General features: G+C 43.2%; 1 protein-coding gene across 2 annotated transcripts; it reads right to left on the bottom strand.

The window, feature by feature from the left end:
* Positions 1–689: 689 nt before the first annotated feature.
* Positions 690–14,883, bottom strand: IVD (isovaleryl-CoA dehydrogenase). 2 transcript variants are annotated; one of them, XM_031952089.1, is made up of 12 exons: positions 14,671–14,883; positions 13,076–13,165; positions 12,735–12,786; positions 8,076–8,245; positions 7,612–7,705; positions 7,212–7,348; positions 6,318–6,414; positions 4,171–4,264; positions 2,855–2,936; positions 2,074–2,178; positions 1,760–1,883; positions 690–1,379 (listed from the first exon to the last, which is right to left on the bottom strand). In XM_031952089.1, the coding sequence occupies exons 1-12, from the start codon at positions 14,851–14,853 to the stop codon at positions 1,246–1,248; spliced, it is 1,362 nt and encodes a 453-aa protein (XP_031807949.1). In that variant the 5' UTR covers positions 14,854–14,883; the 3' UTR covers positions 690–1,245. The 2 variants fall into 2 exon arrangements, with proteins under 2 accessions (XP_031807949.1, XP_031807950.1); XM_031952090.1 differs by having other exon boundaries at positions 1,760–1,832; positions 14,671–14,881.
* Positions 14,884–17,466: the final 2,583 nt, after the last annotated feature.

Here is a 17,466-nt window from a genome sequence, read left to right as displayed (position 1 = left end):
CCAGACTATAGTAAAAACAAAAACTTTGTTTTGTGGGCCTTTAAATAAAGAAACTTCATAGCCCTGTGTGAGGGGGATAATTGTCCTCAGCTGCCGAATCTGGCCTGTGGAGCGTAGTTTGAGGACCCCTGCTTTAAGGCTACTAAAAGTTAGGTCAGGATTTTTGGTACCTTTTTAAATGACAGTGCTTGCTTGGGGCTGATGCCCCAGTAACCATTTGTTTTTTGGGGGAATGAAAAAATATCCAAGTCTTTGTAGGGTTACCTATAAGCAAAAGGATAAAGGAGCTCGCTAGGTGTGATGTGGCCTCTCCATCACAGCAGTAGGGTGCTTGTGTAAGACAAGAGTGAAAAGAATGCCTCATCCAGAAGAAACTGGTCTTAAGTGTCCCCAGCCTCAAGCTTCTAAGAGGCAAGACTGTGGAGTGGGGAGGGGAGATAAGATAATTTTTCACTTCAGGGAGGAGGATAGAAACAAAAGAGAAAAGGGGGAGCTGAAAAGGGGCAGCCTAAATGATTAACGAATTTTTCTCTTTCCCCACAGCCATAGTGGGTGGGGAAGGGTTCAACCATCTAAAAAGTTCTACACAAACTAGACAAAAATCAAACACCCCAGAAGAAATCAAAGAGGGAAAGATGGCTAACCATCAGTCCTCTGTAACAATTTCCAGGAAGAATTTATGTGACTGATCATTAGGTCATCTTATACTTTTAATTAAATAAGAGAGAGAACATGTTGACTTCTGGTTACAGAGAGACACCAGAGAAAATCTGGCTGGAGTGCCTGAAGGTGCTTGTGAGAAGGTGCAAAAGGACTGAGGAGAGAAACAGCAGTTTTTTAAAAAAGAAGAAAATCAAGAAAACTAAGCAACCATTGGCACATTCACACGCTGCTCCTCAGACAGACAGAGGAGAGCCCCCTCTGCTAGTGGAGAGGAGACCTTCTCCCAGGCAGCAGGGGAAGTATGTCCGCCCCAGGGAAGCCTGATCCCCTCTGCCAGCAGCACCGGCACAAGGCCCGGGCAAACACTCTGGCAGAGGCTGGCCACAAAAGCTGGGTCGAGGTGGTCTGCGTGGGCCTGCTGCCACGGTCTCATGCTCCTTGGTGAATCTGCCCCGGGTTGAAGTCCAGCTGGCTAGGCAGACAGGTGGCAGGGCTGGCCTCCTGCTGCTCTGGGGCACAGAAAAGCTTCCACAGAAGGGTCATTTGGCTGCTCTGCCGGGGAGGGCCACAGACTTCTAGGCCCTATTTGAAAGCCTCGTTGAAAGCCCGGCCAATGACCAGCCTCCGAATCTCACTGGTCCCAGCCCCAATTTCATAGAGCTTGGCGTCTCGAAGAAAGCGTCCCATAGGGAAGTCATTAATGTATCCATTGCCACCTACAGCCAAGAAGGGATCCACTGACTTTAGTGGGAAAAGGGCATGTGGACTGGCCAACGATGTGGGGGAAAAAAAGTGGATTTTTGCTCTTTCTCCTGGAGCTAAATTAGGGACCAGATGGTGGTGGGTCCCTGAAGGAACCCCAGGGAACTATCAAGAAGGGTGGAAGGAGCGGGCACTGGGCTGGTGGTAGCAATGACGCCTCTCATTCCCCATTCCTCTGTAGTTACAGGCAGCTCTGTGTGTCTGCACAGGAGAGAGGCCAGCAGCCATGTGCCCCACCAGCTCCAGGTCCCAGTGTATCGGGGGGCCCAGGGAACAGCTCCAGCTTGGGCACAAAATCTAGGCCGAGGGGCGAGGGGCACAGGGGGGCACTCACCTAGGCACTGGATGCCGTCCAGAGCCACTTGTGTGGCTGACTCTGCTGCATAAAGGATCACACCTGCACAGTCCTGTGGGAGGATGGCATCACTCTGTACCTCTGAGAGGGCCCCTGTTGGACCCTGACAGAAGAGAGCACCTCAATTGCCAAGAGTGCCCTTTGGGTAGGTCTGTGCCTGAGTAAGGGAAGGAGGTACCCAGAGACTGGTATACAGAGAGAACCCCTTCTTCTTCAGCACTCCTTCCTCCCTCTTCATTGCCTGTGGGTCTGAAAGCCCACCCCATCCCCTTTCCCTGACAGGAGGCACTTACCTTGGGAGTGTGACTCCCTTCATCACAAGCTTTGGCAACATTATAGATATATTGCCGACTGGTTGTGAGGCGGGTGTACATGTCTGCCATTTTCCCCTGCATCAGCTAGGCACAAACAAGTATCCAGGGTTAATATTTCTAGTCATTTCCCTCTTGGGAGTGGCTCTGGGCTTGAGGAGGGGGAGCAGCAGCAGCACAGGGAAGGAATTAGGGAAGGAGTCCTTGGGGAACTTGCTCAGGGTACTAGTGTTGGCTAAAACCTGGGAAGTGACAGCCTCCATCATTCCACCCCAAAAGACCTAGGCTGTCTTAAAAGCACTTCCTTCTAAACAGCCTTTAAAGGGAGTTATTCACTTCCCCTGTGCCATTTGAGACAAGAATGCCTTACAGGACACATCTCCTTCTTTTCCACATCCTTTCCATCTGCTACCGCTGCCCCAAATAATAACAGAATGTTCCCACACCAACATCACAAGACAAGCCCTGAATTGATATGGCACAGCCTCCCGAAAAACCAAGTACATCTGCAGTAAGGGAGCAAAGGAATATTTAATAAAGCCCATTTCCTACATGAAAGTACCTAGAAAACAGGGGACTGGGCTGTGGGTCCCATGGATAATTCTTGGACAGTGTGTGTCAGGAGTCCAACTCTATGGAGATGATCAAAGAAAACCATTCAAGGCCACTGGGCTGCTGTTTCTACCAAGGGAACTTCAGCCAGGGAAAAGCCACATCTGTATCCCAGGCCTTGCTTCTTCCTCCCCAGCCGGATCCTACTCACTTGAAAATGGCCGATCTTTTGGCCAAAGGCTTCCCTCACATGCAGGTAGGGGATGGTGTGATCCAGGACAGCTTGCATAATCCTGCCAGAGGGAAGGGAGTCCTTCAATGCCCATCCCTGAATAAGGATAGATGGCAAAGGGAGTGGGGTGGAGAGATGGGGCAGGACTAGTGATCACACAGAAGCAGGAGTTAGGGATCCGGGATGGCAAAGTCACAGGACCTTTAGGGACAACAAGGAGCATGATCTTCTGATCTCTTTCTTCTTCTTATCTCAAAGCACTTGTGAGGTAGCAGATCACAAATGAAAAAGGACTAAACCAGAAGTCAAAAGACTTGGGTTCTCAAGTTAACTCTTGCCACTTAATATGATTGAGTCTCAATTCTCTCTTTTGAAAAACAAAGTATCGTTCAGTAACTCCAGTTAGACCAAGTGATCTCTAGAGACTATTCTAGCTTTGGTTTTTTGGGAGTGAGAGTAGAGGTGGGATGGGGTAGAGGTGGGGAAGTATGTATCTGGGATTTGGGATTTCATCCACAAGAAATATTCCATATGAAAACTCCCCTCACAGATTCAGCCTGGGAATTCACCTGCAACTTCTAGTATGACACTCTGGAACCACCAGGAGGGTACATGACTTACCAGGATCCCAGTCAATATGAATGTCTATGTGTGAGGCAATACTTGAACTCTGTCCACTATGCCAGACTGCTCCTCTTTCCAATGACTAGATTTAATAACTGACTTGTATAACTTGTCCTTCTCTAAGAGTTCTAGTAGGGGAAAATGGAGATCAGAAAAAAGCAGTAACTCCTGCTACTCCTTGGCAGCAGGTGTTTAGAAGCCAGGTCTAAGGCTTCAGCCTAAATGCTCAACCACAAAGCTCCTTGTGGCCTTTTCATCTTGCCCTAAGGTACATTGTGTGTGTGTGTGTGTGTGTGTGTGAGAGAGAGACAGAGAGACAGAGAGAGAGGAGAGAGGAGAGAGACAGAGTGAGAGAGACAGAGACAGAGAGAGAAAGAGAGAGAGAGAGAAAGACACACAGAGAAGAGAGAATTAGAGAAAGAGAATTAGTGAGAGAGAGAAAAAGAAAAGAGAGACAGAGGAGAGAGGAGAGAGGGAGGGAGGGAGGGAGAGAGAGAGCGAAAGAGAGAGAGAGAGAGACAGAGAGAGAGAGAGAGAGAGAGAGAGACAGAGAGAGAGAGAATCACCTTTGTCCCAGGGAAAGAAAAACTGAAGCCCACAGATGAGGAATCCACAGCCTTGAAGGAAGGCTGCCAAGTAGGGAGACTCAAACCTGGGTAATGCATACTTACCCCAGGGGGCCACCAGACAGCACCAACCGCTCCAGGTCCAGTCCACTCATCAGTACATAGACACCCTTATTCAGGTGACCCAGAATGTTGGAGACTATTGGAGAAAGCACTTAGTCAGTTGAAAGCAGATGACTATTGAAAGCTGCCAAAAGACAGTATCATTTCATCTTGGATAAACTGATATCAAAGTACACATTACTCCTTACAGTTTTAGATGCATGAGAGATCTTAACAAGGTGTATCTGATGTAAAGGGCCTATGATGACAGAGTTAAGTTTCAGACATATTTTCTGGAGGGCATGCTGTACAATCAAGAGTTATTGCTCTTTAAAGTTAACAAAACACACTGCTCACAATAACTTTTAATGCCAAGTATTATTTGCTATTTTATAGATGAGGAAAAGGGACATACAACTATCAAGTATCTGAGATGGAATTTGAACTCAGGTTTCTTGATTCCTAGTCCAATATTTATTCCACCACGCCATAATGGATTAAAAATCTCTCAAATTTACAAGGTTACATCTGCTTCCTTCTCATGTTTCATTGGTCAGATCACCTGCCCATGGCTTTTAGGACACCTGTGACAATGGGTAAAATTAGGTCACTTCTCTGGGCTCATATGCTCATCTGCAAATTAAAGAGATTGGACTTAAAGTCCCCTCTCAGCTTTGAAACCAACCCTATGATGATGGCCACCTTTGCCCCCATTTAGGGTCATGATAAAAAACCCACTTCATGTTCCCTCTATAGATAACCAACCTTCCACAATGATGTTATGCTTCCTACATACCAGTTCCCAGGATTTCCTAGGTTACAGTAGTGGATCTAAACTAGGAAGATTGTGGGGACTTGTGATCTGGGTCAAATCTCCTTCGAGGAAATACTGTAGGATTTCTACTGTGGTGGAAAAAGCACTGGATCAGGACCTAGAATCCTTGGCTTATGATCATGGCTCTCACATTTATTAGTTACATGAATAACATTTCACATCTCTGAGTTTCTGTTTCTTTGTAAAATGAAGGGGTTTGCGTTATAATCTCTAGGTCTCTTTCAGCTCAATCATGCAATCATCATTCAGAACCACTCCAGAAACACAGAAAGAGAAAGGCAGATTTTAGGCCTTAGAAGCACTGCACCTCTATGCTCAGTGACACAAGCTTTTTGCTGAACATTCTTCTGGATAACACACCAAGACACTGAATATCCTTGGGGACAATGTGACTATCCCATTAATAAAAATATCCTTTAATCCTGAGTTTACAGAGATAATGCATTTCAGTGAGTTGAGCTTTGAGCTCTTTAAAAAAAACCCAATGATGGGTAGACACTGATCCACTCATATTCACTGCTTTGGGATAAGAACAATATTTTGTTAAGGCAGGTAGCTTGGGTAGGAAATCTAATTCAGAACTTAACAGTAATGCCACCTGGGCCATGGAATGATCAGACCAGCACTGGTCCTCCTTCAGCACAGTCTTGCCATATTGTCACCTTATCACAGATGCTGTTTGATTAGGTACATATGAGGGAAAGAATATGGATGGTAAATTAGCATCCCTCCACTGGGTCTACTTTGAAAGTTGTGTTCTGATATTTTTTTCCCTCTTATTAGTGAAAAGTTAAGTTGTTAGTCTAGAAGAAGATTATTTGTACTCAGAAGGGAATTATTGGCTCAGTATAGATTTCAATTTTGGTCAAGATTAACATGAACCAGAGACCTAGCCTACTTCCCTACATGAGAACTATAATTTATCCCCCCTGAGTGGGCAGGACTGCCTAGAACTACCTAATCAGAAGTGACCTCTTTCCAATATCTGGACCCATGAAAATGATGGCAGGTTCAGCTAATTATAGATTCTAAATGGAGTCTAATAGGACTTTTCAAGGAAGATTGAGTTAGCACAGGAGGCAGCATCAAGGGGGAAAAACATGGATTTTTAAATCACAGGAGCTGGGCCTGAAACCTGGCTCCAATGCCTGTGTGACTCTGGATAAGTCAGCTAGCTTTTGAGCCTATTTTCTTGACAGTAAAATGAAAGGACTGTATTTGATGACCCACAAGAGATTCTTAAGGTCCAAATCTTTGATTCTACCATTTCTGGGTAGAATGGCTAGAAGCAAGGTTCATCCTCAGGGACACTCACCAGGGACCTTGCAGTTTTCAAAGATCAGCTCACAGGTATTAGAGCCCCTCATTCCCAGCTTGTCTAGTTTCTGGGATGTGCTAAATCCAGGCATGTCCTGTATGAGAGAACAAGAAATACCCCGAGGCTAGATCTTCACAAAGGATCAAAGACCTTCACAATGAGAAAACACAGTGACCAATTAGATCCAAGTAACAACACATTAAATGGGAAAGGGTGATTTTTGTACTCAGGTAATGCAGAGGCTGCCAAACCTCATGACCCTAGTGACCCCCAGAGGTGCTTGAAGGTCTCATTCTAGCAGATAGCTACTCAGGTCACCCAAATTTCTAACGGAGCAGAAGACAGGGGAAAAAAGAGAGACTGGTCTTTGACCAACAACACAAAACATTTACTGAAATTTTTTTATCTTCACATGGTACCAGATGAAGGGCTACATGCAAGTAAAACTCCAGACATAACTCCTGCCCCTTCAGAGCTTAACAAACTTTCATATAGAGATGAATGGACAAAAAAGACCAAAAAAAGTATATATATGTATGTATGTACATATATATATGTATACTGCTTGAGAAGAGATGTTTTGTACATACAAGGGAATTCTAAGCATGATAGGTAGTGTAGGAGGAAGTTTAAAGACAGGTGTAAAGTGGTCAGAAGCAAATTTGTTTGAGATAGGTGAAGAGGTTAGTTCAAAAGCATAGGAAGAGATATAGGAAATGAGATAGGCTAATTAAAGATATCTTAGATTTGTCCTATAATGTAATATAAGACCAGAGAGTATTAGGAAAGAGGGGCTATCCGGGTCAGAACTGGCAAAGAAGAGTATTTGGACAACAGAGGTAATCTTCTAGTTTTAGTGCATCCCTCTGGGATGCATTTGCTCCTGCTCACCTTCTCCACAATGAAGGCTGTGATGCCCCGAGAAACCGGCACAGCAGATACATCTGTCTTAGCGTAGACAATAAGAATATCAGCATCTGGTCCGTTGGTGATCCAAAACTTTGTGCCATTCAGGATATAGTAATCTCCTAAGGAAACACAGCTCTGGATAGTCAGTCCAGAATCCTCATTTCCATTTTAATCAGTCAGAGACTATTGATTCTTTTTAGAATAGGACATTCCCAGATCCAAGGAACAGGGACTAGTACATTTATGTGGCACTAAGCCCAAATGCTACTCTGTTCTCCTGCTACATTCTATCTATCCCCCACCTCCATCGCTTCCCCAAAGCCTTTCCATGATCCTGTCATGCTAGCCAGATGCCCAGGGTTGAAGCTAAGAGTTATCACACCTTTCTTTTCGGCTTTCAGCTTCATGGACACAACATCAGAACCAGCATTAGGCTCACTCATCGCCAAGGCTCCAATATGTTCCCCACTGATGAGCTGTGAGAGAGATCACAAAACCACCGTAAAAAAGCCTCTTTCAGCAGCTACCCATTGTACCAAATTTCTGATGCTTTCATTTGTGGCTTCTTCACCTTTGAAAACTTTCCTTTTGGATCTGAGAACTGATAAGGATTCAGGAAAAGAAAGGTAAATTTGCCTCTATCTTTTGCCTAAGTATCTAATGAAACATGTCAGTCTCTATTTCTATAAGACCTCACATATTGGCTCTATCAACAGACTGGCTCTAGAATGCTGAGTTTTATTCCAACCATATTAGGTAGGATTTATTCATCAGCAGGGACCCAAATGCCCATTTTAGCATCACACACGTCACCCTGCTGCACCCACCCCTCCCATACATCTTTACCTTAGGGAGATATTTCTCCTTCTGGGATTCATTTCCATTTCGTACAAGCTGATTGATACAGAGATTGGAGTGGGCTCCATAACTGAGCCCCACAGCTGCAGAGGCTCGGGACATCTCCTCCATTACTAACACATGGTCCAGATAGCCCAGGCCTGAGCCACCATACTGAGCTGAGATAGGGAGAGGAGGAGGGGAGGAGGGAAGAGATAGCAAAGACAAATAATGGCATCCGTAAAAATACAACTGCTTTGAATTCTTTAGGGGAAATATGTCATGAGTGACAAATTTTCAGACATGGCCAATATGTTAATTTGTTTTGCCTATCTGTACTTATTTGGTGCATAGAAAGGTTTTCTTGGTGGTAGGAAGTCACTGGGAAATGACTATGACATATACAAAGAAAAGAGCAATAAAAACATAAAATCCTAGAAAGCTAATCCATTTGCTATATAGGTAAGAGGGTTCTGTGTAACAAAAGCCCTTGCCTTTCATAGTCTCTAGCAGGTTTCATTGAGACCATTCTTAAAAAGTCTTTCCTGCTTGCGAGAATTTGGCAAAGTCTCCAACTCAGGGTCACCTATATACCATAATGCCGCATTAGATCAGAAGTTGGGAGAAGGAAGGGAGAGAAGTATCACTTGGTAATAAGATTTTTAAATCTATGCCAAGAAAACCTGTTTCTTTAATCCTATCTATCTATTCTTGCTCTCTAATATGTGTCTCTTTGGTATATCTCAGTAACTTCTTTGTTTTCTAAACTCTATACCTCCAAACTTATTTGAATTAGCTGACAATCTGCTATTTCTTCTTTTTTTTCTGAAGTGATAAATAAGGCCTGAGATACTATTTGTAATTGTTTTCTTGGCAACACCTTAGTAGGAAAGAAAAGACCAACAGAACCTATTTAGTAACTTTTCAAGTATAGGCCAAGAACTGTCCCATAGACTGGTTTGACAATTAGAAGTAATTAGAGGCTCTTTCATGTTGTAACTGGAGGAAAATATTTGTTTGTATTAGTAAAGACCTTATATAGTAAAGCTTAATTGTTTACTATATGAATTTAGTTCCATAGTAGTTAAGACAATGTTCATTGTACTTATTCTTGGAATAACATTTAAAAGTTTTTTTTAACTAAGAGAGATAAAGATATTGTTTTAGTTTATGCTAAGAAAACCTCAGCCACTTAAACCTGTCTTCTCCAGCCCCAAAGGACAGTGGCATTTTCTCAAAAGGAAAGATAGAGCAGGGTGGATGGTACAGTTGGCTTAACTGTTATATATCTGTGAGTGTGTGTGTGTGTGTGTGTGTGTGTGTGTGCGTGTATATGTGTGTCTTTAAAGGCATTATTTTGAGAACTTAAAATTTGCAAATTTATTAAAAAATGTGAACTTTTTAGAAAAAAAGCCTATATAATGTTTCATTGTTTTTATCCTACCCACTAATATTTTACCATAAGGAAAATTTAAAAAATATCATTTCAGTCTGTCTACAAAGTGATTTAAAATATACCTGTTTACACTGAGATATTAAACTGCAAAAGAAATACTGAAAATCAGTTTATCAAAAAAAGTTAACTTTTCCTGGTACATATACAATAACTGAAAAAATTTCACTTGGAAAAGTGTCTTAAAAAAGAAAAACTTTTTCACTCATAACCATTCATTTTAAAATGGAAAGGCATTTAAAATGACAAAGTAAATTAATCTTACCAAAATGCACCCTAGCAAAGAAGAGCTCCAAGATTTGCAATATCACACTAATGATGTTTGGCTACAGTGTTCTATTTTCAAAGAAAGAAATTTAATCTGATTGTCAATTTTAACAGTTCAGTTCTGCCATATAATTCTCCTCAAGCTAGGGCATCCAAATCTGCAGTTTTCTTTGTTTCAGTATGGCAGGCCAACTAACCTATTTCCTTCAGCATTACAAAAGTAGGAACTTGCAATTTGTGTCCAGTGTGGTTTTTCCTCCTTCCCCCCAAACCAAAATCATTGTTACAAATATGCATAGCCAAGAAAAAGAAATTCCCCATAGCCAAGGAAAAGAAATTCCCATATTGTCCATGTTCAAAAAATTTAATGCAGATTTAATTAATCTGTATCCTCTCATGTTCTCTGGAACAGTTGTTGGTCATTGCATTAATCAGAATTCTAAAATCTTTCAGAGTTGTTTGTCTTAGAATATTGTTTTGTATAAACTCTTTCTAGTTCTGCTCACTTTATCAGTTCATATAAGTCTTCCCAAGTTTCTCAAAAACTGTCTCTACCATTTCTTACAGTACAAGGGTATTTCTTTCATTTTCCTCAACCAATGGGTACTGAGTTTCTATTTCTTTGCTACTACAAAAAGAGTTTCTATAAATATTTTTGTACTTATGGGTTCTTTTCCTCTTTCTTTAATTTTTTTGGGGTATAGGCCTAGTAGTGATATTACAGGGTCAAAAAAGTAAACATACCTAAATAACTTTTTGAGTATAGTTCCAAATTACTTTCCATAATGTTAAGACCAATTCATAGTTCCACCAACAGTGAATTAATGTGCCTGTTTCCCCACAGTCCCTTCAACAATTATAATTGTCAAACCAGTCTATGGGACAGTTCTTGGCCTATACTTGAAAAGTTACTAAATAGGTTCTGTTGGTCTTTTCTTTCCTACTAAGGTGTTGCCAAGAAAACAATTACAAATAGTACCTCAGGCCTTATTTATCACTTCAGAAAAAAAAGAAGAAATAGCAGATTGTCAGCTAATTCAAATAAGTTTGGAGGTATGTAGTTTAGAAAACAAAGTAGTTACTGAGATATACCAAAGAGACACATATTAGAGAGCAAGAATAGATAGATAGGGTTAAAGAAACAGGTTTTCTTGGCATAGATCTAAAAATCTAGAGAATCAGAAACTGAGCTGGTAACAGAGATGCCATATTTTGGATGGGGAAGAGTCTGAGATGGAAAGATGAAAAAAATGAGTAGAAAAGGTTACGTTAGGGTCTTTCAGGGAGTAAAACTGTCAATTTAAACAAGGCTGGGGGGCACTGTGATAGCTAGGAAATTTTCCAGGCTATTCTAGGCAAAAGGACTCAAAGTCAGGTATCTTTTCAAGATCCCCTCAACTCTACAGGTGCTTTTTTATTGAGTTCTAACTTACATTAAAAATCAGATACTTTCTGATTCAACATATTCTCTATAGTTCTGGTAAAGAACTAGCACTCTCATTCAGGAGGAGTCAATGACACTTCCCTCCTTTCTTTTAGTTAAGGTTGGAAAACTCCTTGCTATGAAGAACTATATGTGAGGAAGCCACAGAAGGGCTAAAGAAGAGTATGTCAATAAGAATGTCAAAGGAGAGAGGCCTCAAGGCCAGTTAAATGTAATATTGACATTCTTTGGGTAAACAGAGAACAAAGCAAATGGAATGAAATGTTTCCTACACTCGAGGTCAGAGAATAAAAAGGCTTTACAAATCCTTGGATTTGGAGACCTGTTGCAAACAGCAGGACAAAGCAAACTTTTGTAGCAGGGGTGGTCTCAAAGTCCCAGGCTATTCCAGAACGGCATGGCAAGTGGGAATTCTAGTTACCCATCAGAAAGAGTACTTGGGCGTCATACTTACTAAGCTCAAGTTCCTGTAGCATATTAAAAAAACAAATACAACCCAAGTCTTGAGAGTTCTTTCCTGATCAAGATCAAAGGTTTTGGGATGGAAGTCATAGCAATTTCCTTCCTCTTCATTTTCTCTCCTCCCCAAAGCTGACCTAGGAGCTCTTCACATAGAACTCTGATTGATAATTAAACCTACATGCTGTAGCCACACATTTTCTCTTCTTTTTATCTTCCTCTGCTAGTTCTACCTGTCCTTCCAGATTCAGAAAGCTCTGCTGGATCAGCCTAGACAGAAATGATCAGAAGATTTTGGATAATAGTCTTGGTCTGTAAAGATTAGATTGTAGAGACTATCTAATCTAACACTTCATTTTGTAGCAGAGGAAATAGGCCTGGAGAGGTTAAGCCACTTGGATGGCTCTCTTATCACAGTAACTTGTACATCTTCCCTCTCCTCACAGATTTTAATTGCTTTACAGAAAGGAACTCAGTCCTATTTCCCTACAGTGCTTTTCACATGGTGAAAACAAGTTTGTCAAGTAAGTACAATTGAGTTCCAACCACATCCAAGTTCTTTGTGAGAGGTGAGACTCAATAAAGGAAAAAGCAGAACAAGACATGTCTACGGATTTCTCATTATCTATTCATTGTTTGGACACTGGTTAAATTTAACCAGAGATGAAGATTTTTAGGGACTATGAAAAACAGGTGCGTTCATTCACTCTTGGTAGAACTATGAATTGGTCTTGCCATTTTGTAAAATAATTTGAAACTATCGTCAAAGATTGGAAGAGCATAACCACCGTATGAAGTTGGGAGTTAACAGACAAGCTTTGTGATCCTATTGATCCTGTAGCTGAAGAGGAAGGAGGAAGATTACTAAGTAGAAAGAAAAGTAGAATGCTCTGAGCAGGGGTGGGCAAGAAATTGAGGATGCTGAGTCCTGCTGGGGAGGGTGAAGGAGGAATCTCTTGTCAATAAATACAAACTCTTCCCAATCCTGAGGATGGTGGGTATAAAGACCCTAGGAAAATCTGTTTTCTTTAGAGGCCAGACTCACCAGGGACTGTAATGCCCAATACTCCTAGGTTTCCCAATTGCTTCCAGAATTCCTGCAAATAGAAAAGAAATTGCAAAACCAAGCCACCAGTACCTGACATGTAAAGTACAGAGCCCAAACACTCAATTCCAAGCTACTTAAAAAAAGGATCTATTATTACTGGGTAGGTCTCAGCCAAGCGGTCAATACAAATGAATTCAAATCTTCAGTAAGCCACGATGCGGGTCCCTAACCACCCCAATTCTTGAAGCACAGCATACTTCATGCCTTCCTCCCAGATGCCCTCCCAAGAAAAATGAGGATATCTCCTCATTACCAGTAGTACAAAACTCTGGACTTACCCGAAGGTCCTTGAACTCGTTGGTCTGATCAATTTCTTTAGCTTTGGGGGCTAAATGTTGCTGAAAGAATTTGAACACGGTGTGTCGAAGCTGGGAAACGAGAAGGGAGGGGAGAACGGGATGAATGTGCTTTGCTGGAGAAATCGCTCACTCTGTGGGGTACAAATTCTTTCCACATTCTCATCATGTGGAGGTCAGAGACCACACTACGGCACACTGAAAGATCCGGTCTCAGCTTGAGGAGGGACATCACAACAGATGCCGAGGTAAAGATCTAGAAATGAAATGTCATTCCAGAGGAGAACAGAATCTCTGAACTGGCTCCAAAACGATCAAGAGGATCACAGCATCAAAGGTTAAAAACAAAAAGGGGTCTCAGAGGTAATGAAGTCTAATCCCCAAGTTCCTAAAGGTAATAAGTGAAGAGCCTAGATTTGAATCTATCCCCAGACTTCTTTCTCCAGTTTGCCTTTGACAGCCAATTTAAATTGTTAACCTACTGGGTATGACCTCCTCGACAAAAAAAATGTTCCTCACTTCTGAACTAGATGCTAAGGAAACTGAAGCCGAGGAGTTAATGTCTAGCTTGCCCAAGACTACAAGGCAAGTAAAATACCTGAAGCAAGATTTGAACTCCGCTGTAGCATTATTTTTTTTAAAGACACCCAAGGGCTATTGTTATAAAGTAGGTTACTACAGGAGGCTAGGGTAATTGTCTACCCGGGAAAGCATAAGAAAGCAAGAAAAATGCTGTCCCAGAGGATTCAGGGGCAGTTGGATTTAAACCAGATGAAACCTTAGCAGTTCAGTGGGTGTGCGACTCTTAGTGACCCCGCTGGGGATTTTTTTGGCAAAGATGCCAGTGAGGTTTGCCGTTTCCTTCTCCAGCTCATTTTATAGATGAGGAATAGAAGCAGCGAGTGACTCCCAAAGCCACACAGCTGCGAAGGGTCTGAATCCGCCTTTGAACTCGGGAGAACTCCAGCTAACCCCACGTCCATTAAACCCGGAGGTCTCTCGGTTCTCAGTCTCGATTAAATCCCTGAAATTGTGCTCGCAGCGGGGGACTCTGGGAAGAGGCGGCTCCGGGCCACAGAACCGGGCTCTACACAAAGGAAAAGCACAGCCGCAAGGCAGCCGGAGTCCCCGGCGGATGGTCCGCGCTTCCCACTTCCATCGCCCTCAGAACGCCCTCGCACAGTCTTTCTTTACAAGAACGCCTTTTGGGGATGTGAAACGTTAGCCTAAAAGGGGCGAGGCACTGCCAGGGACCGCCCGCTGCGCCCTGGGGAGTTCCCGGCGTCTGGCGCGCAGCCCGCACGGGCCCGGCGCTGCGGGGGCCGCGCCCCTGGGGGAGGCCGCGCCCCTGGGGGAGGCCCCGGGCACGAGGCGCTGCGATCCTGGCTCGGGCTCACGCTCCAAGAGGCGGAGGCCCGGGCTCGCCGGCCAGCCTCGGGCCTCCGGGAACTTGAGAGGCTGGGGCCGGATCGGGGCCCGGCCCGGGAAGCGTAAGCTTCGCAGGGCGGAGAGGGGAGGCCGGGGGATCGCGCGCGCGGCCCGCCCCGCAGCGAGGGGCCGGCGGACACTTGTGCTACCTGTTTTTGCTCCTCGCTCAGCCCGTTTATCGTGTCATCCACAGGCATCGTCGAATAGCCCCGCCGTGAGGCGAAGGGCGCGGGCAGCCGCAGTTTCCCCCAAGGCAGGCGGGCGCGAACCAGCCAAGCTGCAGGCGCCATCTCTGCTCCCAATCGCCGGCTTAGCCTTTTGGCCCGGGCCATCCCCAGCAGCTTCACCAATCTCCGAGCGGATCTGCCTCTGTCCAATCGGCGAGGGGGTGGGGCACCAGCAGCCTATTAGCGTTCAGGTCCTCCGAAGGACTCCCCCCCCCCAGCCGGAGCTTCCTTCTAGCCAATCAGCGGTGTGTCCTGGGAAGTTAGGTCTCCTCCCCGCGAAGCCGCGAAGTGACCGCAGTAGGCGCTGGCGGCGGCCGGATCTCCGAATGGCCATTTCTCTCTCTCTCTCTTTTTTTTTTTAACATTTCTTTTTTTTTTTTTCCTTTTTTGAATTTATTTTTTTAAATGGCTTTTTATTTACAAGTTATACGCATGGTTAATTTTACAGCATTGACAATTGCCAAACCTTTGGTTCCAATTTTTCCCCTCCTCCCCCTCATTCCCTCCCCGCCATGGCAGGTTGACCAGTACATGTTAAATGTGTACAACATAAGTATACATGTCCTAACAGTTATTTTCCTGTACAGAATCGGACTCTGAAATATTTGTACAATTAGCTTGTGAAGGAAATCAAAAATGCAGGTGGGCATAAATATAGGGATTGGGAATTCAATGTAATGGTTTTTAGTCATCTCCCAGAGTTCTTTTTCTGGGCATAGCTAGTTCAGTTCATTACTGCTCCATTAGAAATGATTTGGTTGATCTCATTGCTGAGGATGGCCTGGTCCATCAGAACTGGTCATCATATAATATTATTGTTGAAGTATATAATGATCTCCTGGCCCTGCTCATTTCACTCAGCATCAGTTCGTGTAAGTCTCTCCAGGCCTTTCTGAAATCATCCTGTTGGTCATTTCTTACAGAACAGTAATATTCCATAATTTTCATATACCACAATTTATTCAGCCATTCTCCAACTGATGGACATCCATTCAGTTTCCAGTTTCTAGCCACTACAAAGAGGGCTGCCACAAACATTCGTGCACATGCAGGTCTCTTTCCCTTATTTAAGATTTCTTTGGGATATAAATAAGCTCAGTAGTAACACTACTGGATCAAAGGATATGCACAGTTTGGTAACTTTTTGAGCATAGTTCCAAATTGCTCTCCAGAATGGCTGGATGTATTCACAATTCCACCAACAATATCAGTGTCCCTGTTTTCCCACATCCCCTCCAACATTCTGCATTATCTTTCCCTATCATTCTAGCCAGTCTGAGAGGTGTGTAGTGGTATCTCAGAGTTGTCTTAATTTGCATGGAATAGCCATTTCTAAGGGGATTAGTGCTTCTTGAGGCTGTCCTGACCTTAAAAGAAAATAAAAGTAATTCCCTGCCAAATTCTGTTACCAGATTGCAGCATTGCCTCACACACCCTTTAGGCATGGTGGAAGTGGTGAAGGTGGCAGTGATAGCATCAGTCTGAGAATCACTGGCTCTTGGTTTTTACAACAGATAAATGAGGATAAAATGGATGTTGAAACCAAAAAAGTAACGACAGCCTGAAATTGTTGTGCAAGGGAGCATTAGTGGACTCTTAAGGTTTAAGGTTACTGTTTTTTGTTTTTGTATGTTTTTTTTTTTTGCTGAGGCAATTGTGATTAAGTGACTTTCCCAGGGTCATACAGCCAGGAAGTGTTAAGTGTCTGAGGCCAGATTTGTACTCAGGTCCTCCTGATTTCAGGGCTGGTGTGCTAACTACTGCACCACCTAACTGCCCCTGTTATTTGAATTAACAACAATAGCATTTAGGTAGCACCTACTATTTGCTATGTAGTGGTGATGGGCAAAATTTAAACAAGTGCCTAATATGCATGCACTGCTAATTTCATGGGCAGAAGAGACACTGTCAATCTGTTTTCATGAGAAGCTACAATCAGACAAATGGAGGGCCACATGGATTGCTGCACATTGTTCAATGACAGTTTTTAAAATGACAAAGTCCCTTTTTTGTTTGTCAAGGAGACAAGGGTATCCGGACTTCAATCACTGCTTCCCTCTCCTCTCAGCACAGAGACAATTAGTTGAGAAACTTCCCAGAATATATATGTTTAAGGCCAAAAGATTTAGGGTCAAGTAAGAGACAATAAACATGTTGAAAGAAGCATTAGTACTTGTGGCTGCAGTCCAGCAGGTTGGTTGGTCACAGCACCAGAATCAAGAGGAGTGCTAATGTTTGCCGCTGTAGGGAACTAAGAGCCCTTCCTGGGTAAAGGTGAAAGTGCAAAAGAGCAGTGACCATTCTTCTCCCTGGATCACACCTGCTTGGAAGAATGGAAAACTTGCAGACCCACTCCCCCCATCTCAGAACTCCACTGAAAACTGCAGAATTAAAAAAAGCTCAAAACTTGGCACAGAGCCTTCTCATCCCCAGGTGAGCAGAGCCCAACTTTAAGTTCAAACTCAAAAAATAGGTTGAAAATAATGAGCATAGAACAACAAAAAAAGAACTTTGTCAAAAAAAGCTACTATATGGCAGGGAAGATCTAACTCAGAAGAAGCCACAAATGAAATCTCAAAGAAAAATTCTAATTGGACACAAACCCAAGAATTATTCCTGGAAAGGTTAGAGAGAATAAGATTTCTAGGGAAAAAAATTAGCAAAAGAAATGTGTTGCAAGAAAATCATGAAAAGAGAATTAAAAGCTGGTAAAAGAGA

This window comes from Sarcophilus harrisii, chromosome 2, assembly GCF_902635505.1.
Source record: "Sarcophilus harrisii chromosome 2, mSarHar1.11, whole genome shotgun sequence".
Taxonomy (NCBI): domain Eukaryota; kingdom Metazoa; phylum Chordata; class Mammalia; order Dasyuromorphia; family Dasyuridae; genus Sarcophilus; species Sarcophilus harrisii.
This window is presented reverse-complemented; position numbering and strand designations above follow the sequence as displayed.